Source organism: Aquarana catesbeiana, linkage group LG04 (assembly GCF_042186555.1).
Source record: "Aquarana catesbeiana isolate 2022-GZ linkage group LG04, ASM4218655v1, whole genome shotgun sequence".
In the NCBI taxonomy this organism is placed as follows: Eukaryota; Metazoa; Chordata; class Amphibia; order Anura; family Ranidae; genus Aquarana; species Aquarana catesbeiana.
Window position 1 is genome coordinate 652205676 of NC_133327.1, and position 25372 is coordinate 652231047.

The window sequence follows — 25372 nt, forward strand, 5'->3', positions numbered from 1 at the left end:
GTCGCCTATCAGTGCCACCCATAAGTATCCATCAGTGCAGCCTTTCAGTGCCCATCAGTGTCGCCCATCAGTGCCGACTATCAATGCCACCTGTCAGTGCCCATCAGTGCCGCCTATCAGTGCCCATCAGTGCCATCTCATGGGTGCCATCTCATTGGTGCCACCTTATCAGTGCCCATCAGTGAAGGAGAAAACTTACTCATTTACAAAATTTTATAACAAAAACAAAGAAAAACTTTTTTTTTTTTTTCAAAATTGTTGGTCTTTTTTTTTTAGTTTAGCAAAAAATAAAAACCGCAGAGGTGATCACATACCACCAAAAGAAAGCTCTATTTGTGGGAACAAAATGATAAAAATGTCGTTTGGGTACAGTGTTCAATGACCGCACAATTGTCATTTAAAAAGTAACAGCACTGAAAGCTGAAAATTGGCCTGGGCAGGAAGGGGGGAAAGTGCCCGGTATTGAAGTGGTTAAAGACAGAAGCTGACTGGTTGCCATGTACAGCTACTCCAGTTTTGATAAATTCTCCTCATAGACTGGGCGGGAGATAAACCACCATCTAGCTTTAAAAGTTCTTTTATCAATAGTCGCTAGAGGGCAGCATTGCTACTGTCCACTTCGATAAGCAGTACACTACAGAGCAATCGCAGCAGCCAGAAGGGGGGAGAACTACAATGGCCGGCATGCTTTGCTCCTTGGACGTCATCGCTGTGCGCTGGAAGGAAGGCGTTACTATGGTGACGGGAGAGTTGCTCGGAGTCGTAGCATCCCGAAGTGTAGGGGTATAGAACCATGCCTCGTTCCAGGTACTGGGGTAATTATAAGGAGGGAGGGGGGAATACTCGTCAATAATATGAGGCTTCATTGACTGGCTCAGCAAGATGCATACGTGACCTCTATAGTGAAATATTGTTATCAGTGGGGAACATGTCACCAAAATCAGTGACAGGACCGCAGGTAGCTGCTTTCTGATTGGTTGCTGTGAGCTTCAACGCTTCTCACGTCATGGTTGATGTGTCCTCTAGGCCGTTATGTGGCTGATTTACATCATTGCGCCGCAGGAACGCTCGCACTAATGCAATGCATAGAAAAACACGCTACATGCGTTGACATTCATTCTGACACTATACGAGTCGGGCTCGTGTCCAAGTGCGCCAGTCAGGCTACGTTCACATATGTGCGCTTTACCGCAAACACACACAAACGCTCTGCCCCTTCGCAGACGCGTTGCGGTGTCCTTAATTCCTAATGGGACCCCCAAGCATCTGCGAACATACGCAAAAAAACGCCTGTTCCCATAGCGCCATGTGCTTCAGTGCGACCTGATTTCCCCAAACGGGGTCAGGGACTTCTTTTTTTAATACTTCTCACCAATAGGGCGCCCTACGGACGGGCAAAGAGCAGGAGCTGCGCACGCCCTTCGATGGTGTGAGCCCTACAGGAGGGGGTTTACCGTCCCTCTGAAAAGCAGTCTGCACTGGATCACTTTTCAAGAGGCTTGATGGCACTCCCTGAGAGGCTGATTTAAACATCGCCAGCCCTCCACACCACACTGCAAACACACGCATGACACACGCACTTGAGCAGGTCGCGTTTGGCAGCACTAGCAACAAATTGTATACATGTCGCTATGCCGCAATCATGGTGATGTGTACTAATATGGCCGCTTGCCATGTTAACTTGTGAGTGGGATGGCCGAAAAACTGCGGCTCACCGACTGGTCTCCCCTCGTGGTGACGTCATTATGATGTGCAGTCTAAAGTCTCGTACACACGGTACGATTATTGGCCAACTGAGCATCTGATTTTTGTCTTAAGGGCTTGTGTCAGGATCTTGTCTTGCATACTAACGGTACACAATTGTCGTGCCACAAACACAAACGTAGTGACGTACTACGAGGAATTTCAGCTCTTGAGCGCCACCCTTTGGTCCCCTTCTGCTAATTTCCTGTTTGGTGAGCATTGATTCCGAGCATGCGTGTTTGTACTTTCGACTTTTGTGTGACGGATTTGTGTACTGACCATACGAAAATCTGACAACAGTCTGCTGTCCGCCGAAAATTTATTAGCCTGTCATCCAGGACAACAGTCTGTCAACGGACAATCCCCTGCCAACAATCGTACCCTGTGTACGAGGATTTGGGCTGGGTTCACATATATGCAGGTCCAGTTTTGGTGCAGAGTCCGATGTGTTTTCCATTCCATGGTCCAGGTGCGAATTTAACACTGAAATCGCACCTGAACCTGACTGAGAAATGCACAGGACCCATTTAAAGTTTGCACTGCAACTGGCCCAAAGATATGTGAACCGGCTCCATTGAAAGCTGTCCTGGATCACATGTTATGCGAATCGGGTACAGTTCAAAGCGCATTCGACTTGCATATATGGGAACCAAGGTTTATGGGGCCTGGATGGGCCCTGCTGCTGGACTGCCAATGAGAAGTGTCCACCTCACCCAGGCAGTGATGTTCACAGCTGAAGAAGGACCCTCCCACTCTGCAATGGAGAAGATAGGAGACTTGAGACCTGGCATGTTTCTTCACCTCAGCCATTCATTCGATGGGGTTGTGGGGTAAAGTGAAGTGGTGGGGTGTGTGGTGTGACGTCACAAGGGCAGTGTCAGAGGAAGACTGTGGTTTTTTTTTTTTTTTTTTTAGCGGACGGCGGCGTTGGACGAAGAATTGGTGATAAAATTACTAAAGCGCTGAAGTGGAAAACAAGTTGTGTGAGAATATATTAAAAGATGCCCAAATAATATAGCTGCAATCAATATGTGAACTACACAAAAATGCATAAATAGATATAAATAAATGATGCGCTAATATTAAACAATTAATATCACACTAGGTGCTAGATTCACAAAAAAACGTGCAAAATTAAATCCAAGTGTATGAATAAAGTATATACATAAACCGCTGTGTATAGATATAGTGAATAGATAATAGTAAATTATGATATAGTCCACTGTTGAAAGACACACAGGATTCCTCTTAATATGGAAAAACTGAACCTGTTTAAACAAACTGATAGTGCATCAATAAACAGACCTCCTGTGCATAGATAAAATAAATATGTGGTTTAAAATACAAAATAAAATAAAATAGTCCACTAATTTAAGACACAGGGATAACTCCTCTTCACTTAAAAACTGGAGCCTTGTAAAGCAAGCTTGGATGAATTGACGGCGGGTTGAATAATACCATTCACCTGCCGGGTGGACTATTTTATTTTATTTTGTATTTTTAAATTTACTATAATTTACTATAATTTAAATTTACATAATTTACTATTATCTATTCACTATATCTATACACAGAGGTTTATGTATATACTATATTCATACACTTGGATTTAATTTTGCACATTTTTTGTGAATCTAGCACCTAGTGTGATATTAATTGGTTATTATTAGCACATCATTTATTTAAATTTATTGGTGGACGAAGAATACATCGCCGGAGAGAGCAGAGGAAGAAGGAACCAGCGGAGAGAGAAGAGGGAGAAGAAACCAGCAGAGAGAGAAGAGGGAGAAGAAACACCGGAGGAAGAAGAAACCAGCGGAGAGAGAAGAGGGAGAAGAAACACTGGAGGAAGAAGAAACCAGCAGAGAGAGAAGAGGGAGAAGAAACACCGGAGGAAGAAGAAACCACCGGAGAGCGAAGAGGGAGAAAGAAGAAACCACCGGAGACTATGCACGGTCATAATTTATTTATTATGTACTTATGTGCAAATTTGTTTTTAATCATCTTTTTCTTAATAAATTGTTTTATTCTAACTTTGGCCTAATCCTTGGGTACCGAGAGAGTCCTTAACTCTAACAGTGCTGGGGGGCATGTTTGGAGCAGCCCTAGGCACCCCTTTCCAGTAGCGAGAAGAAACCACCAGAGGGAGAAGAAACCACCGGAGGAAGAAGACACAAGAAGAAGAAGACAAATAAATGACTTGTCAAAAACCGTCTGTGTTTTGTACGCTACACTTCTTCCTTTTTTTTTTTTTTCTTTTGGTGAATGGGTAGGGTTACCCCATACTCATTCCCATAAGGGAGGGTAGGGAACTGGGGGTCCCCTTGTTAAAGGGAGCTTCCAGATTCCGATAAGCCCCCTGCTGCAGACAACCACAACCACCACCCAGGGTTGTTGGGAAGAGGCCCTCGTCCCCATCAACATGGGAACGAGTTGCTTTTGGGTGGGGGTGTGGAGCCCCCCCTCCCACCCCAAAGCAACCCCCCCATGTTGAGGGCAGGTGGCCTGGTATGATTCAGGAGGGGAGGTGCTTGCTCATCCCCTCTTTCCTGACCTGCCGGGCTGCTTGCTCGGATAAGGGTCTGGTATGGATTTTGGGGGGGCCCCACACCATTTTATTTTTTTAAATTTTGGAGTAAGGGTGTCCCCTCAAATTATACCAGACTCGAAGAATCTGATATGAATCTGGGGGAGGGGGTCCTATGCCATTTTTTTTTTTTTTTACAATAAATTTTCTGCCGGCAATTTTGTTCTACATTCAGCTGTCAGCCGGGAATCCCGCTGACAGCTGATGACTCATCGGTTGTTAAGGACGCGGCGGCTGGCTTCCCGGACCACTCTTTAGCAACCAGCTATTTACAGTGTATTTTAAATTTAAAAAAAAAACGCAAAATGCATGAAAACTGCATGCAAAAACGCATAAAAAAAGACGGTTTAAAAACACAAAAAGTACTGCAGAATGTGCCTGAAAAACGCATCAAGCGCAGCCCACATAGATGGGAACCTAGATTTAGATTCCCATTTGGAAATATCTCACCAAAAAATAACAATTTTGTTGCAGGGGTTGATTTGTTTCTTATTGCAGACTTCTGGGAAAATCAGTGAGCCAATCACACAAGCTGGAAATTAAATTTTCAGGGGGCGTTCTATACACATTCTGTGTACAGAAATCCTCCAGGTAGCCGTATTACATTTTACAGAAAATAACAGAGCTGCAGATTGAAAAGGAAAGGTAACATTTACCGTAATTACAATGTGACGTGTGTCAAAATTGTATACACTATATTATTATTATTATTATTTTTTTTTATTTGCTATTTTTTTCCCACGAAAAAGGAGTTACCCTTTAACTAGTATTAAAAATGCACCCCCCCCCCCCCCCCAACACCTATGTTGACTAACCTGTGTAAAAAGGTTCTACAGGTATATAGTTACCTATTTTCAGGTTCCTCTGGTTCAGTCGCTTGATCCAGCTCCCCTGTGTCAGCAGGGAAGAGGAAGGAGTGCCGACAACAGAGCCATGGGAGCCTATGGGTGTCGTCACTGTTTCTGGCTTTCCTATCCGTTGCTGAGCATTCTCTCCTCTCCCCTGCAGCTGCATCTGGCTGACGCAGGAGATCACATGTCCTGGCTAGAGCAGGCTGAAAAATAGGCAAGTATACAGATCTTTCGTTGGCAGGACATACATAGAGTGAATTTCTTTCCTGCAACCATGGGTTGCAAGAAATACAGTAAATTTGCTTGATTCCCCTATCAACACATACAATGTTGATGGGGGAGTCCCTCCTGCCGAGCCATTGTCTTCTCCTGGCAGGGAGAAGACATAGATGGTCGCTAACGGCTATAGCAGCAGCTAGCGATAATCGTAAGAGAATCCAGCAGGCTGGTTGTACCCAAGTCGATCGATCAACTTGGTGCATTCAGCCTGCCCATTAATGGTTCGATAATGGATGGCCTTACACAGGTTCATCAGCATAGGTGTTAGGAGGGGGAGAGGCTAGTAAGACTAGTTGGGTTTATGCTGGAAATCTACTTTTAATGTTGGCACATTTTTATTCTGTAGGAATAAAACCAACTTTATTGTTAATGCAAAATACCAGCAAACCCTACGCGGATGCGATGATGCCTTTTGCTCCCTGGTGGAGCTTAATCGTAGAGCAAAAGGATGTGGGGATGCTTTATGTGTATACGCATTGCCAGTTATTTTTTATAGTTCAATATTTTTTTTTTTAAACTAAAATGTTATCTGTGATTTTCTCACTTTTTCTTTTTAAGATTTCTGCTATACATCCCTTTTTTTTTTTTTTTTTTTGGCAGTAATAATCTTTGGGACCTTGCTGTAGCAGAGGTACAGAGGAAGGAAAATTCTGAAGATGACTCTGAAGCATCTGCTGATTCAGAGAGATCCGTGTTCTTTATAGGCAACAAAAATGGGGTAAAGCTGTTCTGTTCTGTTCACAACTGTTCTGTTCCAGGCGTGTGTAGTTTATATAGATTCTATATGTTACTTTAACAAGACCGAACTGCTTCTGGGTTTTTATTAAGCTTTCATTTTATTTATGATGTTTGGGGAAGCAGTACACTCTCTAGTGGTGATTTACTAAAGGAGTACATCATGTTCAGTTTGCAAAGTGAATTTTCATCTAACTTTGTTAAAGGAGAAGTACAGCCAAAGCTTGTTTGGCTGTACTTCTCCTGTGGATGACAGGAGTGCAGTTCGTTGTGCACTCCTGTGACCTGTTTTCAGCAGAGCAGAGAGCCAGTGACTAGCAGTCAGCAGCTCTCTGCTCAGGGAGCTGTGAGAACCGAGCAATCTTCAGTGTTAGATCGCTCAGTTCTCAGTGTCAGCAGGGGACCGATGCAGCTTCCACCCAGGTAAGTATAAATCTGCAAAAAAAATAATGTTATTCTTCTCTTTTATCTTTTATTTACATGATGTTTAAAGGGTATGTGCACCAATTCAGGACAAATTAAAAGGTGAACTACCCTTTGGACCCTACTGCCCCATGCTGCGGTGATGTAGTCCATACACTATACACCACAATACACAACTCTAGAAAAAGTAACCATCATAAATGCTTGCAGTGGCAAGTGCTTATTGGTCAGCACGACCACATGACTGTGCTCACCAATGAGAAGTGCTTCTTTCTTCTGGGACACCTTACTAGAAAAAGAAGCCTAAGATGCACTTCTCATTGGTCAGCAGAGTCACGTGGCTGTGCTGACCAATGAGTACTCACTCCAATGTTGTGTACTATGCTGTATGGTACACTAAGGATGAACTCAGGCGTGTTCGCAACCCGCACGTGCAGAGCCCGCCAAAATGTTGGCACCGCACAGCGCTAATCACAGGCAGTGAGACATTTCTCGATCTCTGCAGCCGCGGATCAGGAAAACGTCTCACTGCTTGCGATTAGCACTGTGCAGTGCTGACTTCCTGGCGGGCTCTGCACATGCGGGTTGCGAACACGCCTGAGCTTATCCTTAGTGTACACTGGTGTTTCATCAGATTAGGCGACCCGTCAGATTTGGAAACGGAAGTGACATTCAGTCGCCGCCATCTTGCTACACCCCGCACTCGTCCACAGTAATGCCGTGTACACACGGGTGGACTTTTCAACCGGACTGGTCCGACGGAACGAATCCGTCGGACAATCCGACCATGTGTGGGCTTCCTCGGACCTTCAGCTGACTTTTTCTGTCCAAAATCAGACTAACTTTAGATTTGGAACATTTGCGATTTGGAATCTTTGCGACGGACTCGAGTCCGGTTGAAACATCAGTTCGTCTGTATGCCAGTCCAACGGACAAAAAAGGACGCAAGGGCAGCTATTGGCTACTGGCTATGAACTTCCTTATTCTAGTCCCTTCGTACGTCATCACATTCATACCAACGGACTTTCAAACGGACTTTAGTCCGTTCGTGTGTCGGCAAGTCCGGTCGTCCGAAAGTCCGTCGGAAAGACCGTTGGATTTTTGATGCTGAAAAGTCCGCCCGTGTGTACGCGGCTTAAGGATACAGTGAGAAGGTGGCAAGCGGACATCTTGTTACACCCTGGCATTTCACACTTATTTTTACCTCAAAACTGAGCTTTTATAGTGAAATACAGTATTTGGAAATCCATATGACTGTTTTAATGTTGAATTGGAAAAGCAGTGGTGTTCTGTCAGATCAGAAAACCTGTGAGATCAGCAGGCTTGCCGCTGCTTTTACAATTTAACATCAAAACAGGCAGACGGATTTAAAAACACTGAATGTCACTATATAAGCTGCGTTTAGTGGTTAAGATAAGTGTGAAATCCCAGACTCCGGTGGGTGTAACAAGATATCCACTTGCCACCTTCTCACTGTATCCTTACTGTGGAGGAGTGCGGGGTGTAGCAAGATGGCGGTGACGGAACGTCACTTTCGTTACGAATCCTGGCAGTTCTGACGAAACACCGGCAGGATGGGGCAACATGGCTGTTATGTGCAGTGGGGGTCAGTATATTGGGATTTAGTTCACCTTTTTTATTTTTCCTGAAAGGGTGAACTTATCCTTTAACCACTTGACCTCTGGAAGATTTACGCCCCTTCATGACCAGGCCATTTTTTGCGATACGGCACTGCGCTACTTTACCTGACAATTGCACCGTCATCCAACAATGTACCCAAATAAAGTTTATGTAATTTTTGCCAACAAATAGAGCTTTCTTTTGGTGGTATTTGATCACTTCTGCGGGTTTTATTTTTTGCGCTATAAATTAAAAATCGACGGACAATTTTGGAAAAAAAACACAATTTTTTTACTTTCTGCTATTAAACACATCCAATAAAAAAAGGAAAAAAATCGAATTTCTTCATAAATGTAGGCTGGGAAGGGGGTTAAACATCTAGGACGATCAAAGGGTTAACAGTGTGCTTAGCCAGTGTTTTTGTGTACACAGTGTGTTGCTTTCACTTAGCCCCGGTTCACACAGGGGCGGCACGACTTGCATGCCTCACCGAGGCGACCTGCACACGACTTCCACGGTGACTTGCAAAACGACTTCTGTATAGAAGTCTATGCAAGTTGCCTCAAGTCGCCCCCAAAGTAGTACAGGAACCTTTTTCTAAGTCGGAGCTACTTGCGTCGCTCCTATTAGAACGGTTCCATTGTACAGAACGGGAGGCGACTTATCAGAGGCGGCTAGGTCGCCTGACAAGTCGCCCCTGTGTGAAATGGCACTAAGGGACGAGATCAATTCTAGTCCTTGCTTTGCAGAGACACCCGAATCTCCCTTCCCACGTCAGAACTGAGATAAGCCTTGTTTACATAAGCATATCTCTATTCTCTGTGTTTTTACTAATGATCGACTGGTGCCGGAGGACATAGAGTCCCCGGAATCAGCAGATCGGCTTCTGCTGTGAATTATCACAACAGAAGTGGCCTGTTGGTGGCGCACACGTGCCCCCCCCCCCCCCCCTTTCCCTACAGGTGGAAAAAAGTGCAGGATCACCTATACATACGCCGCCCTGTAGCAGTAAAAGTGCTATAGAGCAGTCAGAACGTGGTAAAATAATAATTTACTTTGCAGAGAATACCTAATTAAATGTAAAGAAAATAACAAACAGGACTTTTTCTGTATTCCATCTAACGCCAAAAAAAGCAGATGAGTCATAAACTAATTCCGAATATACTGTATGAATGAATACATCCACCATTTCCTGTGTTACTGTATTCTGGTACTGCATCCCTGCATTATTATAGCTAATTCTATGTTTCTATTCTAGGGAAAGACAACAATTATTCTTCGGTGCATTGACAGGTAGCACTAAATATACTTTTTTTTTTATGTTCAGTACGTTAAAGGAACATTTAATTTCAATTCTCATTCTTAGCCAACAGGTGGAGTTTTAGTGTTTTTTTTTAACAGGATTACTGTTTACCTTTACCACTCATTCAAAAAAAAAGCTTCATTGTTTACAGTGCTCAATAGCTGAAATTTACTCATACAAGTAAATGGCCCACATGAATGATTGAGCAGTGGCCGATCTGCCTCTCTAACCTTCCCTCAGTATGGTGTTTTATCTGGGGGTTTCAATCAAAGACAGGATATCTAAAAGGAAACAACTTCTACTTCACAGATCTTGGTGTGATCAAATGCTTTTAAGTGCAGAGGAGGGTTTTGGGGTTCTATAAACCCCAGAGCGCTCCATAAAGAATACCTGTCGTATGCCTATTGCTGTCACAAGGATATTTACATTGCCTCCTACATGCATGCAAACAGCGATCTTCCCACACATGTGAGATATCACTGTGGGCAGTAATTCTAGCACCAGACCTCCTCTGTAAATCTCGAATGGTAACCTGTAAAGGCTTTTAAAGCGTCGCCTGTGGATAATAAAATGTATGTTTGTTGTGGTTGCACAGGCATACGCAATTTTAAAGCACAGTCTCAAGAGCATGGAGGAGATTCCAGGAGATAGGCAATTACTCTAGGAAAGCTGGACAGGGCAGTAGAAGGTCCTTAACCCATCAAAGGACCAGGATCTGCTCCTTTGTGCAAGGAGAAACCGGATGAGCACTGTCAGAGCCCTACAAAAATGACCTCCAGCAGACCACTAGTGTGAATGTCTCTGACCAAACCATCAGAAACAGACTTCATGAGGGTGGCCTGAGGGCCCCACGCCCTCTAGTGGGCCTTGTGCTCACTGCCCGGCACCGTGGAGCTCGATTGGCATTGGCCATTGAACACCAGAATTGGCAGGTCTGCCACTGGCGCCCTGTGCTTTTCACATATGAGAGCAGGTTCACCCTGAGCACATGTGACAGATGTAAAAATGGTCTGAAGAAGCCATGGAAAATTATTATGCTAAACACAAAAAAAAAACAAAGTCAGTGCTGACCCCACAACCAACTCTCAAATGTTCAGTCTATATAAAAAAAGTTCTCTTGCTCTAGGTGCTGCAGCTCTCTCAAAGATCCAATGGGTGGTGGACTTAATCTGAAATATACAACTAAAACAGAGCGCACGGCTGCCCTAGTATAATTCCATTTTAATGATACAAATGCAAAATCAATCAATAGAGGATTGCACTCACAAACATGGGACTTAGATAACATGTACAGCAGGATGTATGTCTCCCTTCCTGGCCTGTATAACTGGGTTGGCTCCCAAGAACGAGTGGTGATGGTATGAGAAGTCACTGCAGATTCCGTTTCCTCATCTCCTCAAGCTGTGTCTGCTGTAGGGCACGGTCCAGCCAGCACTGCGTCACTTGCGGCTGGAGAGGAAGGACAAGGTGAGTGAGATGTCTGAAGAAGGAGGCCACGCCTCCAAAACATGTAGTCTTGGTAACCCTTTTTTGGTAGCTAAGGAGGAGACATCTCACTCATGTGCGTGCCCTACAGCTGACACAGCTTGACAAGACGAGGAAACTGAGTCTGCAGTGACTTCTCACTCACAATTCATATCAGGCCCTTTGAAAGGAAACCCCACGCCAAAATGGAAAAAAAAACAGCGCAGGGTCTCCCCCCCCCCCCCCCCCCCCCCCAAGACTATACCTGACCCTTCAGGGTTACATACGTTTACAAGCAGTTACAAGCATTTGCCATTTGAAATGACAGTAAACTACCATCCTGAACGCGATTTATCTGCTTTAAAAAAAATGCCTGTAACCTAAACTGCCTCTAAACTACTATAAGTTCAGGAGAGTTCAAGAGCTTCTGAAAAAACGCCCAACTGCTCAGTTTAGCAGCTGCAGTGTACATGGGGCCTTATAGTGTCTCTTTATATATGTAGCTACGATTATAGAGCTAGTACATTTCATGTATTTACTTTAATTATTTGTATCTGCATTCAACAAGTCTACATAACCGAGTTGCTTATGATCTTTATCACCAGCTGTAGGGTATTTATGAAGATTTCTTTTTGTTTTAAGAGATGAAGCACCTAAACCAACCCTAGCATTAGAATACACCTTCGGCAGGAGGGCAAAGGGACACAATACGGTAAGAAGCAATAGCAATCTTCAAATGCCTAAAATTCCTACAGATGTGTTGCTGTCAGTAAATGTGTTTTGTTTTCCTGAAGGCTTAACCACTTGACCTCCAGAAGATATACCCCCTCTTCATGACCAGGCCATTTTTTTTGGCACTGCGATAGTGACAGTTGCGTGGTCGTGCAACGCTGTACCCAAATAAAATATATGTAATGTTTTTTTTCCCCCCCACAAATAGAGATTTCTTTTGGTGGTATTTGATCACCACTGAGGTTTTTATTTTTCGCACTATAAACATAAAAAAGAAAGATTTTGAAAAAAAAAAAACAATATTTATTACATTCTGCTATGAAACATATCCAATAAAAATATTTAAAAAATGAAATTTCTTCATGAGTTTAGGCGAATATGTATTCTGCTACATATTTTTGTTAAAAATAAAAAAAAAATCCCAATAAGCGTATATTGATTGCTTTGTGCAAAAGTTATAGCGTCTACAAACTATGGGATATAGACTGGACTTTTTTTATTCTTTTTTTTTTTTTTATACTAATAATGAGAATGATCAGCGACTTATAGCGGGACTGCGCTCTTTTGGTGGACAATGGGACACTAACTGACACTTTTGACACTTTGTGGGAACCAGTGACACTAATACAGTGATCAGTGCTAAAGATATGCACTGTCACTGTGCTAATGGCACTGGCTTTGAAGGGGTTAAACATCTAGGGCGATCTAAGGGTTAACTGTATGCCTAGCCAGTGTTTTTGTGTACTTTGCGTGCTAATTTTTCTAAGGGATGTGATGGATCTTACTCCCTCTCCACTGTCAGAATGGAGCTCTGCCTTGTTTACATAAGCAGAGCTCCATTCAGCCTCTCTTTCCAGTGATCGGCAGGGGCCAGCCGACATCTATTAGCCGGAACCCGCTGATCAGCTTCTTCTGTGACTAATCACAGCAGAAGTGGCGCTCCCTAGGCGGAAGTGCGTAATCACACACACATATATATATATATATATATATATATATATATATATATATATATATATATATATATATATATATATAATATGTGTGTATATGTGATTCTGCGCAGAACGGCCGCCCTGCAGCAGTATATCTGCTAAGAAGCGGTTGTTGGGCGGTTAAAGTGGTTGTAAACCTCAGACATGAAATATGTAGGGCTGCAACTAACGATTATTTTCATAATCGATTAGTTGGCTGATTATTGTTTTGATTAATTAATTAGAAACCTTAAAATAGCCAACTATATGGCTGGAGAACAAATATCTAATCCACTCTGAGAATAACAGATAGAAGATATATGAGGTCTTCAGAAAATTTCCGCACTTTTTCATATTTAATAGAGTTTAAAAAAAAGTGCAGAAACTTTTTGAAGAACCCTTGTACCAATAGAGGTTGAATCTGGCACATATCATCAGACTCGAATTTAAATTTAAAAAGACCTAAAACTCTGTTTTGCAGATTGTCAGACAGGACTATACTATAATATTTTTCCTTCAAAATGTTCTTTGTAATAGTCTTTTCTAAATGTTAGTGAGGTCAAAAGGACGTTCGCTTTCGACCACAGTGACAGGAAAATTCGCAGGAGCAGAATAGAAAACCTTTCTCGACTGAATGAATTTTTGGACAGTGTACATGGTTTTCATTCAGAAAATATATTACATTTTAAAATTGAATGTTAAAAGTAAGTGAAATTTGCAAACAACATTCGTCCATTCGTCAATTTTCAAACGAATATTCTTGTCCAAAAATCGATACGTGTATGGACAGCATAAGACATTTAGTAGCAGAAACATGCTTTTTTTTTATCACCTGTCATGATGGGTTTAAAAAAACAAAAACAAATTGTCCCCTTTTTTATAGTACAAAAACAGCAGATAATCACTACTATAAGGGGTTAATTTATACTGTGAAAGAGTGAAAGTAATAAAAATGTTTTTTATATATATATATTCTCACTTCTGTCATACATATAATAATAAATATACCCAGAAGTAGGATATACAGGGTATATTCAATTTGGAGTCAGACATAAGGCTACGTGAGGGGTGGGAGATATACTATTAAAGTAGTACTAAAGGCTGAGATTTTTTTCATGGATATCATCATGTAAATATAATGGACAATACGGGTAAACTTTTATTTTAACCACTTGCTGCTCGCGCTATAGCTGAAAGACAGCTACAGCGCAGGCTTAAATTGCCGGGAGGGAGTATATGGACGTCCTCCCGTTCTCGCGCGCTCTGTGATTGCCAAGTCCTAGAGACTCGGCTGATCATAGATTGGGCTGATCATGTAAGGGTGAAATCAGGGCAGCTAAGATAGAACACGAAAGGCACGTAGCGGAGGAGATTAAAAAAATCTCAAGAAATTCTTTAGTACATAAATAGTCAGATCATATTGGCCCATTAAAGAATGATGAAGAGAATCTGGTTACTTAAGCTGGCCATACACCTATAGATTATCTGCAGATTTTCTATGGTTAGAAAGAAAAAGTGCAACAGATCTCTCCATGTTCGCTGAACTGTGTGGATGGAGGAATCTCCCACTTTTTCCATCTAACCATAGAAAATCTGCAGATAATCTATAGGTGTATGGCCAGCTTAAGGATGGGGAGATGGCGAAGGTATTGAATTTTATTCTTTTCATCAGTCTTCACAAGGGAATCAGGGGGCTTCAGTAACCAAAACTGCAATGTTTGTCCTCATCACAGGAAGCTCCCTCGTGGCTTAGAGAGGACAGAATTAGAAATAGACTTAACTAAACTTAACACAAAGAAGTCACAGGGACCAGATGGCTTTCACCCGAGGGTCCTTAAGGAACTCAGTCAAGTAATTGCCAGACCTTTAATTTATTCATAAACGACCTGGAGGATGAGGTAAACAGTTCATTCTCTGTATTTGCGGACGATACTAAGCTAAGCAGGGCAATAACTTCTCTGCAGGATTTGGAAACCTTCCAAGAAGATCTGAACAAATTAATGGGGTGGGCAACTACATGGCAAATGAGGTTCAATGTAGAAAAATGTAGAATAATGCATTTGGGTGGAAAAAATATCTATACACCTGGAGTATGCCGTCCAGTTCTGGGCACCAGTCCTCAGGAGGGATGTGCTGGAACTGGAGAGGGACCAGAGAAGGACAACAAAACTAATAAAGGGACTGGAGGACTTTAGGTATGAGGAAAGGTTGCAAGCTCTGAAATTATTCTCTCTGGAGAAGAGACGCTTGAGAGGGGATATGATTTCAATGTACAAATACCGTACTGGTGACACCACAATAGGGACAAAACTTTTCCACGAAAGGGAATTTAATAAGACATGTGGCCATTCACTAAAATTAGAAGAAAAGTGGTTTTAAACTGCATAGAAGGTTCTTTACTGTAAGAGCGGTGAGGATGTGGAAGCGGGAGCATCGATAATTTAAAAAAACTATTAGATAAGCACCTGAACGACCACAACATACAGGGATATACAATGTAATACTGACATAAAACTATGGGTAAAGGGCCAATCACAGTAGACCCTTTACCACGTGATCAGGTGTCAGCCAATGACAGCTGATCATGGAAATAAACAGATCCCGGTTATCTTTTTTTTTTTTTTTTTTTTTTTTCTTCATGCTGTCAGCGTGAAGGAAAAAAAAGCCGTAGGAGGGACATTGGTCCCCTTAGTGCCCGCATGTGCTGCTAATCAGTGCCCACCAGTGCCACCTATCAGTGCCCATCAGTGCTGCCTATCAGTGCCCATCAGTGCCTCCTGACCAGTGCCACCTCATCAGTGCAACCCATCAGTGCAGCCTATCAGTACCCATCAGTGCAGTCTCATCGGCGTACATCAGGACAAACATTACCTGTTTGCAAAATGTTATAACAAATTATGAAAAAGTTTTGTTGTTTTGGTTTTTTTTTTTTTTTTTGTTTTTTTTTTTACAATTTTTGGCCTTTTTTTGTTTGTTTAGCAAAAAATAAAAAAACCCAGTGGTGATTACATACCACCAAAAGAAAGCTCTTTTTGTCTGAATGTCATATGTCAATGTCATATGGGTACAGTGTTGCATGACCACGCAATTGTCATTCAAGCTGAAGCTGAAAACTTGCCTGGGAAGGAAGAGGGTATACGTGTCCAGTAAGCAAGTGGTTAAATACAATTGCAAGCCTCCATCTTCTCTGGGTTCAGATGCTGATTTTCCCTGCACAGAGAAGGGCTCTGTGATTGTAAACTTTGGATTTTTGTTTTTTTATTTTTATATAAACAACACATTTGTCATACTTGCCTGCTCTGTGTAGTGGTTTTGCACAGAGCAGCCCAGATCCTCCTCTTCTGGGATCCCCCGCTGGCGTTACTGGCTCCTCCTGCCTTCATGGTGCTCCTATTGCAAACCGCAAAGTATAGTACTGTTTACCCCTATAGCAAGGTAAAAAAAAAACATCTGCCTTTAGAATCATTTACTTCCTTCTTCTGCTCAGGACTACATGTCCCATGGGGCATTGCTCCTCACACATTTGCAAGCTCTCAGGCACTTACTGACATGTATGAACTGTGTACTGAACTTATATGTATGCTGCACTGTGTATACTGATATGTATGGATAATGTGCTGCACTGTATTTTCTGATATGTAAAGCAACTAATCGGCTGACCAACTAATTGATTATGAAAATAGTTTACATTATAATCAATTATGCAGATTAGTTGTTTCAGTGCTAGAAATATGAGCAAAGCATATCTCTCTATAATGTGTACCTGTCTCAATCAGGAGCACCAAGTGTCATATCTGTATTCTGTCTCATTTCTCTGCTATCAGCATGAATCAATTCTGACAAGTTTTCCTGACACCAAGAGAAATAAGGTGACAGGGGACGGAGCTCCAGCTGATTGACAGCCTCAGCTCTGTTCCTGTGTAAGGATGAGCTCAGGCATGTTCACAAGTCCACATGCCCGCATCCGCCAGGAAGATGACACTCTGCAGTGCTAATCACAGGTAGTGAGACATTTCCCGATCTGTGCAGCCGCGGATCAGGAAATGTCTCACTGCCTTAGTGCTGCGCAGCTTCCTGGAGGGCGCGGGCGCGTGGACTTGCGAACATGCCTGAGCTCATTCTTATTGTTGTGTGAAGGGGAGGGTGTCCCTTACCGCCAATCAGCTCTCAGGGGTCTCCTCACTGAGCTCTGCAGAGTGTAATCTCCATCCCCTGATTGTTGACACCTCAGACAAGCTTTATAAATGATGGACTTTGAACAGCTGTAGATAAGAAGACTGCAGATAAGCACTTTAACTCTAGAATCACCTCTTCCTAGCCAACCAGTCCCTGCAGCTTTATGTAAGCTGTGTGTTTTGTTTTTTTTTTGTTTTTGTTTTTTGTGTGAGTATGCTAATTTTTTTTTTAAGTCTTTAGGCCAATCATGTGACGCCCACAATACTCAATACACAATACTCTGCCTTCACAGGATTGTCTATTACTGATTGTCATTTAACCTGGGCTTTAACCTCTTTATGATTGCAGCACACATGTATGCGGCATCAAGGAAGTGTTTCTTCTCTGTGATGATCTCTTTAGGTGGGATAAAGCTTCCATTTCTAGGTGCACATCTTTTTTGGTAGTCAGACCTTGTTATTAGTGTCAGCTGCATACAGGCCTTTGTATATGTGAGTTGTTTGTTTCTCAGAGCTCTTGCTCTCTCTGCTCTGAGAGCCTTCTGCTGGTGAAAAGGCTGAATGTTGACAAGAATTAGGGAGCTTATTAGGAGGCACACTATTAGTCAGGAACTTAGTTGACTTAGGCACAGTTTCATTCCTATTTTTCAAAGAAGTCCAGTGCAGCTGCGTTCACAGGTTCAGGTGCGATTTTAAGTGTATGATACTTAAAAGGACAAACTGAACTGGACCTAAAATCGTACAAAACTCTTGAAAAATGCACTGTGGCCGGCCCGCAGATACAGTATGTGAACCAGCTTCATAGAAAGGCGGTCAAACTGCATCCAATTCGCATATACAGTGGAACCTCGGATTATGAGCATAATCCGTTCCAGGAGAATGCTCGTAATCCAAAGTGCTCACATTTCAAAGCGAGTTTCCCTATTGAAGTCAATGGAAATGAAAATAAAATTGTTCTGCACTGACTTCAATGGCATGCAATACCGCATGCGGCCAGATGGGGGTGCCGAAGAGCCTCGGAAATGGCCGGAAAGGCCCGAGGACACCTCGGCTGACCTAGGCAAACTTCGGAACGACTCCGTTCCCGAGGTTTGCCAAGGTCAGCCGAGCTGTCCTCGGGCCTTTTCGTGAATTTCCGAACAATCGGTGCCGCTCGGCTCCGGCGCCCCCCCCCCCACCTCAGGCCAAACGCGGTATTGCACACGCTTTGGCCTGAATCGTGCTCGTTTTGCGAGACAACACTCGCAAACCGAGTTACGATTTTTAAAAATACAGTGCTCGTATTGCGAAACTCTCGTTAACTGTGTTACTCGCAATCTGAGTTTCCACTGTATATGTGAACCAAGCCTTAGTGGCTCAGATGAGCACATATTTAGTTTTATTGATGAAGATAGGGAGAAAATTCTGGATAGCCGCACTGGTGCGGCTGTCCAGAATTTTCTTCCTATCTCCATTGCTACATGCATTGCCAGCACCTGTGGCTTCTAAAACTGGAGGAGAGGTTTCAGTCTCGGCCGACCTACCTGGAGCGGTGGTGTTTCTTTCTCTATGTTTTGTTTTATGCTATGGAATATTTGTATAAAGTCTTTAAAACTGTGCCTGTTTGCTGCCTAGCAAAGGAAAACAGCAGGACAAACCTGCTTGGACTATTCCTGGGTGTCTGTCTCATGCATTGTCACTTTCACGGTTACATGATCAGAAAGCTCCCGACCGCAAGTATGCATTGCGAGCTTACCGATCCCCACCAGCTACCTTGCTGAGAGTGCGTGGTTTACACAGAGCTGAATATATGCCGCCGCTCAGCGTTAAGGTCCACCCGCCGAGAGGCCGCATATATGCGTACGACCGGAATGAAGAGGTTAAAGTGATACTAAACACACACTATGTCATTTACATTGTCCCTTCTATTTCTGTATATGGATGATGGCAATGTAATGTAATGTAAGTACCTTCTGTCTTATTCGATATACAGCTGTCACATGACCCAGCTCTTTCCCAGCCTGTCTGTAGGGAAACAGTGGTAGGAGGAGCTTCTAGCCCACTGCTGCTGGTCACATGGTCAAAATAAATAAAAACAGCCTTTGCGATACAGAGTAAAAAAAAAAAATATATAAAAAACTGTTTAAAATTGTCATGCAGATATTATTTGAAATCAAATTAATTTATTATTTTTATTTTCTGGCAATAACATGCTGTGGGGGGATTTCTGTCACGCCCCATCAGCCCATGTCTTAGAATGACAGGGAGGTGAAGCCTGTGTCAATCAAGATGTAATGTCCCTCCCCCATTGTGTTTAGCTGGTTAGTAGACATTGAGGGCGAGGGAGGGGGTGGGCAGCCATTTACCACTGTGTATACACCCAGTCACATGGGCTGCTCAGATGTGATGGGGAGGAAATGCTCAGCATAGAAACACACTGAAAACTGAGCATGTGCAGAGCTGCCAACACTGCTCTGCAAAATCCACAACTGCACTAGGGACATGAACAGAAGGTAGAGATAGAGAGCAGAAGGATCAACCATGTTTTTTGCAGAATACAGAAAACGAATCTCATAGTGACTGAGTGAGTATGAACAGCGTGTAATACACCATTTATTGATAGTTTTTTATGATGCGGGTTTAAAAGGATAGTTCACCTTTACAAAAAACCTACCTATGCAGGCAAGGGATATTTGTAGATTAAAAAAAGCTGTGCAGCTCTGACTATAGATGTAGGCCATTTACATATCTTATGAAGCCTGAGTGGAATACTCCCAGGACGTTGCTAAGTGAGGCCTGGTCATCACTGCTCACCTCCACTATCACAGGAGCGCTTAAAGCTGAAAATTGTCCTGGGCGGGAAGGGGCGAAAGTGCCTGGTATTGAAGTGGTTAATGACACTTTAAAGTAAAATATATTCTTTTTCTCTTCTTTCCTTCCTCTCTTCTCTTTTCTTTCTTACTTCCTTCTTCTGGCTCTTATACGTACAATACAGATGATTGCCCATGGGACCTTACTCAGTAGTGGGCCCCGGGATAGTCTTGGGGTTCACAACCAGAATTCCCTGTGATTCCGGGTCTCTGCCATTCACAGTGTGTGGCGGGATGCCGGATCATGGGGGGGGGGGGGGGGGGACATTATTCAGTCCCATTGGTATTTAGATACATATCGTACTATTTGCGTTCTATGATGGTAGAGGACAGATATGTATGTTGACCGTATTTTCTGTACATCTGTATTGCTAAGTTGACCATCTAAGAATTCGACTTTGTTCTATTGATGTGTCTGTTTACTTTGAAATGTATTTTTTTTTTTGAATAAAAAAATATTGAAATATAAAGTAAAATATATGCAGTTCATTGTGTAAGAGTTGACAATGTAGAAAAAGTATAGTAGAAAATATGTTCTGCAGTATAACCATCACCTTGAACAAATGATAATATTCTCTTTTCTGGATAAGATAAGGATGAGAATTCTGCACATTTGTAATAATTCTGACCCCGTATTCCCTTCATAACGATGAACCTTCTGCACTCTCCAGAACATTTCTTAATATTCACTGATGCAGTCACTAAGCATTATCTTTATTCAGCTCCTTCAAAGTGTACCTGTCATGTTGTAGTAGACAAAGGAACAGACTAGTACAAGTAGATGCTGCTTTTGTAAAGGAAAAAAACTACAAATGACTTTCACTGCATAGAAGTACCTTAAAGTGTAAGTTCACCTTTGCAGAAAAATCTGTAAGGTGAATTTACACAGGACCGCCTCCCCACTGACCTGCTGCGTGGCGATCTGCCGTTTTGAGCCCTGCTATAGCCGCCTCACGGCTCTGGGGCTTAGAAATCCTCGGAGCTTAAGTTCCTAAACGTACCCATCAGAAGGGACATTTAGGAGCATTCTAATTGGTCGGCGCCAACCAATCAGAACCTGCATGTCCCGTCCTCTCAGTGGGGAAGAATGGAGATATTTGCCAGCACACCATGGCATATATCTCCATTGTGACTTGAACCAGTATCCAGCTGGTTGTTGCTGCAGCACCCATACTCGTGAGCTCATCCAGGAATGTGTGCGATGGGAATATAAAGTATTCTCAGCGGGGAAGAAGACGTGTAAATGCCGAGGGGATTTCTAGGCCCTGGAGCCGTGAGGTGGCTATAGCAGGGCTCAGAACGTAAGATCGCGGTGCTGCAGGTCAGCGGGACTGGGGGGGGGGGGGTGAGGAGGGGGTCCTGTGTAAGCTCACCTTACAGATTTTTCTGTAAAGGTGAACTTACACTTTAACAACTTCAACACTGGGCACTTTCACCCCCTTCCTGCCAGGCCAATTTTCAGCTTTTAGCGCTTTCGCACTTTGAATGACAATTGCGTGGTCATGCGACACTGTATCCAAATAACATTTTTGTCTTTTTTTTTTTTTTTTTTCTTTTGGTGGTATTTATTCACCGCTGGGTGTTTTTTTTTTTGTTTTATTTTGTTTTTTTTTATTTTCTTAGTTTCTGTTAGAAAATAAATAATTCTTCTCCTTCACTGATGGGCACTGATAGGGTGCACTGATGAGATGGCATTTAAGGGCACTGATATACAACACTGATGAGCACTGATAGGCAGCACTGATATACAGCACTGATGGGCTTTAATAGGTGGCACTGATGGGTACTAATAGGTGGAACAGATAGGCAGCATTGAGGAGCAGGCACTGAAAGGCAGCACTGACTGGCATCACTGATAATCAGGGCACTGATTATCTGTGCAGGTCTCCTCTGTGTGAAAATGCCACTGATCGGCTCTCCTCACACACTGTTGTTTACTGTTATTGGACACGGCTGAACACCATTGGCGCTCCTGACCCCCCCCCCCCCCCCCCCGCTGAGTGCCCCCATAGAAAGTCGCTTTCTCTTGAGTCTCCTATGCGTCAATTGACACAGGCATCGAGATTCAGCCCTGCCGCTGCTCTCTCATCACTGGCTTTGAATGACAGCACAGCCAGTGAGACCTAGAAGAGAGAAGAGCTGCAGACGGGCACAGCACTGGATCAAATGAGAGCTCAGGTAAGTAAAAGGGGCAACGGGTGATACTGATGCCTAAACATTTTTTATTCTGCATTCTATACATTAAGATAAAAACCTTCTGTGTACAGCAGCCCCCCTAATACTTACTGGAGCCCCATCTCTGTCTACGAGTCCCTCGGCCGTCCGGGACTCTCCCTCCTGATTGGCTGAGACACAGCAGCGGCACCATTGGCTCCCACTGCTGTCAATCAATGTCAGTTAGCCAATCAGGAGAGAGAAAAGGGGTGGGCCGAACTGCAGCTCCATGTCTGAATGGACACACAGAGCTGCAGCTCGGCTTGGGTGCCCACATAGCAAGCTGCTTGCTGTGGGGGCACTCGGCAGGAGGGAGGGGCCAGGACCACCGAAGAGGGACCAGAGAAGCGGAGGATTGGGGCTGCCCTGTGCTAATCCACTGCATAGAGCAGGTTAGTGTAACATGTTTATTATCTTTTAAAAAACAAGACTTTACAATCGCTTTAATGCAAGGAATGCATTAAAGTAAAAAATGTTTAGACTTTATAACCACAATAATGATTTCTTTTTGTGTACTTAAAAGTCAGCTGTGTGTTGAAAACTATAGTCTTTCCGTCTTTCTGTTTTTTGTCTTATACTTAAAGCGGAGTTCCACCCAAAAGTGGAACTTCCGCTTATACTCTAACCCTGCCCCCCCCCTTCCCCCCACGGTATCACATTTGGCACCTTTCAGGGGGGGAGGGGGGAACACAGACCTATTTTTGACAGGTCCCCTTCCCCACTTCCGGAATCGGGGCTACGGCCCGATCTCCTAGAAGTTCGGCCTCCTTCCCCCGCCGCTGGGCAAGTTAGAAAGCACAGCGTGCTTCGCGCATGCGCAGTAGGGAACCAGCTGTGAAGCCGATAGCCTTCACTGCCGGGTTCCCTTACCAAGAATGGTGGCGCAGCACCCGGGAGTCGGTCTGAAGATCGGCTGGGGTGCCGACATTACAGGCTTCACTGCCGGGTTCCCTTACCAGGAATGATGGGCGGCAGTACCCAGGAGTCAATCTGAAGATCAACTGGGGTGCTGACATCGCGGGCTCCCTGGACAGGTAAGTGTCCTAATAATAAAAGAGAGCAGCTACAGTATTTTTGTAGCTGCTGGCTTTTAATTTTTTTTACCCAGGCTGGACCTCCTCTTTAATTCCTGACTTGTTAAAGGGAGTTAAGCTGGGTACAGATGGATCAAAATTTAAACTGGTTGAGCAGACTGGATGATTTTCGATCTGTATGTGGCCCTCCCTGTTCAACAGAAGTCAATCGTGACTATTGACTTCTATCAAGTGATCAGCTGGAAAACTATCATTAATTAGCAACTGCAGCCACTGATCAGTGTATTCTGACAGAAGAGAGACCCACTGTCAGAATATAATATCCTGGCGGGGGGCAGGGGGTGGCTTCTATCCACCTTTTTTTTTTTTTCATTTAGCCCACCAGCTGAACGAAAAAGATAACTGTCTGTGCCACTGTACCCAGCCTTTGTGCACCTGTTCTTTTATCTTAGCACATTACCATGGAAGCTCTAGGATATTATTTTGTAGCCTTTTTAGGTGTCAGCTGCTCTAATGTTCTTAGGAGCAAAATGTTATGCCGCGTACACACGAGCGGACTTTCTATCCTACTTGGTCCGGCACACTTTCCGACGGACTTTGTCCGCCAGGTGCGCCGGACTTTAAAACGGACGGACTTGCCCACACACGCCGGGACTTTCCGGCGGGCTAAGTCCGCCCGTCTTTCCGACGGACTTTCGCCGGAGTTCCGGCGGACTTTCAGAATGAACGGACTTGCCCACACACGGACAAGTCCGTTCATTTTGAACGTGACTCAGGTGCGACGGGACTAGAAAAGGATGTCAATCTTGCCGCTTTTATCGGCGAGATTGACACCTTGCTAGCCCCGTCGCGGGGCATACCAGGCCCTTAGGTCTGGTATGGATTATAAAGGGGAACCCCGCTACGCCGAAAAAACGGCGTGGGGTCCCCCTAAAATCCATACCAGACCCCGATCCGAGCACGCAGCCTGGCCGGTCAGGAAAGGGGGTGGGGACGAGCGAGCGCCCCCCCCCCCTCCTGAACCGTACCAGGCCGCATGCCCTCAACATGGGGGGTGGGTGCTTTGGGGGAGGGGGGCGCCCTGCGCCCCCCCCCCCAAAGCACCTTGTCCCCATGTTGATGACCTTGTCCCCATGTCCCCTCTTCCCGACAACCCTGGCCGTTGGTTGTCGGGGTCTGCGGGCGGGGGCTTATCGGAATCTGGGAGCCCCCTTTAATAAGGGGGCCCCCAGATCCCGGCCCTGGGCCCTGGCCTGGGCATGCTGGGACTGTGACGTTTTAGGGGGCGTGGTCGACCACGCCCCCTAAAACGTCACAGTCCCAGCATGCCCAAGGACTGTGACATCATATGGGGGCGGGGTCTCCGCCTATATAAGTCACAACGCAGCCCTCAGAGACCAGTCCAGCCGGAGAGAGCGTCGTGTCAACATCTGGGGGAAGAGAAGAGAAGAGAAGAGAAGCCAAGAAGCCAAGAAGCCAAGAAGCCCAGAAGTCCGGACCTCCGCTCGCAATAGAGCTACATGAAGAGAGCGGAGGGGCCGGCCGAAGACCTGCGACACCGGGAGAAGAGGCCGGAGAGCGGAGAAGAACCAACCGGACGCCGGGAGAAGATGAAGCGGAGGGACCCCCGAAGCCGGAAGAAGACCCCCGAAGCCGGAGGAAGATCCCCCCCCCGGAGCTGTTTAATAAAATATTTTAAAAACCTGTGTAGTGTGTTTTATTACTTACACTTTTTTCCTAGGTAAATGGGTAGGGGTACCATGTACCCCATACTCATTTACATAGGGTGGGGGGCCGGGATCTGGGGGCCCCCTTATTAAAGGGGGCTCCCAGATTCCGATAAGCCCCCGCCCGCAGACCCCGACAACCAACGGCCAGGGTTGTCGGGAAGAGGCCCTTGTCCTCATCAACATGGGGACAAGGTGCTTTGGGGGGGGGGCGCAGGGCGCCCCCCTCCCCCAAAGCACCCACCCCCCATGTTGAGGGCATGCGGCCTGGTACGGTTCAGGAGGGGGGGGGGCGCTCGCTCGTCCCCACCCCCTTTCCTGACCGGCCAGGCTGCGTGCTCGGATCGGGGTCTGGTATGGATTTTAGGGGGACCCCACGCCGTTTTTTCGGCGTAGCGGGGTTCCCCTTTATAATCCATACCAGACCTAAGGGCCTGGTATGCCCCGCGCTCGCCGCAATAGGAAAATGTGTTTTTCCTATTGCAGCGAGCGTGAGATGCAATACCCTGCCCTCGTGTTGTATCTGGTCCGTCGGACCAGCCTACACACGAGCGGGCTTTCCGTCGGACCAGCACACACACGAGCGGACTTTCCGCCCGAAACTGAGTCCGGCGGAAAGATTTAGAACTTTCTTCAAATCTAGGTCCGGCGGGCTTTTGGGA

General features: G+C 44.6%; 1 protein-coding gene across 1 annotated transcript in view; it reads left to right on the plus strand.

Annotated features, from left to right (window-relative positions):
• Positions 1-653: 653 nt before the first annotated feature.
• The window catches only part of DYNC2LI1 (dynein cytoplasmic 2 light intermediate chain 1), a 74364-nt gene continuing 49645 nt past the window's right edge, over positions 654-25372 (plus strand). The window contains exons 1-4 of the mRNA XM_073628464.1: positions 654-807; positions 6061-6178; positions 9497-9531; positions 11648-11717. Of these exons, the coding sequence (XP_073484565.1) occupies positions 794-807; positions 6061-6178; positions 9497-9531; positions 11648-11717 (237 nt within the window). The 5' untranslated portion in view covers positions 654-793. The remainder of the gene's footprint in view (positions 808-6060; positions 6179-9496; positions 9532-11647; positions 11718-25372) is intronic.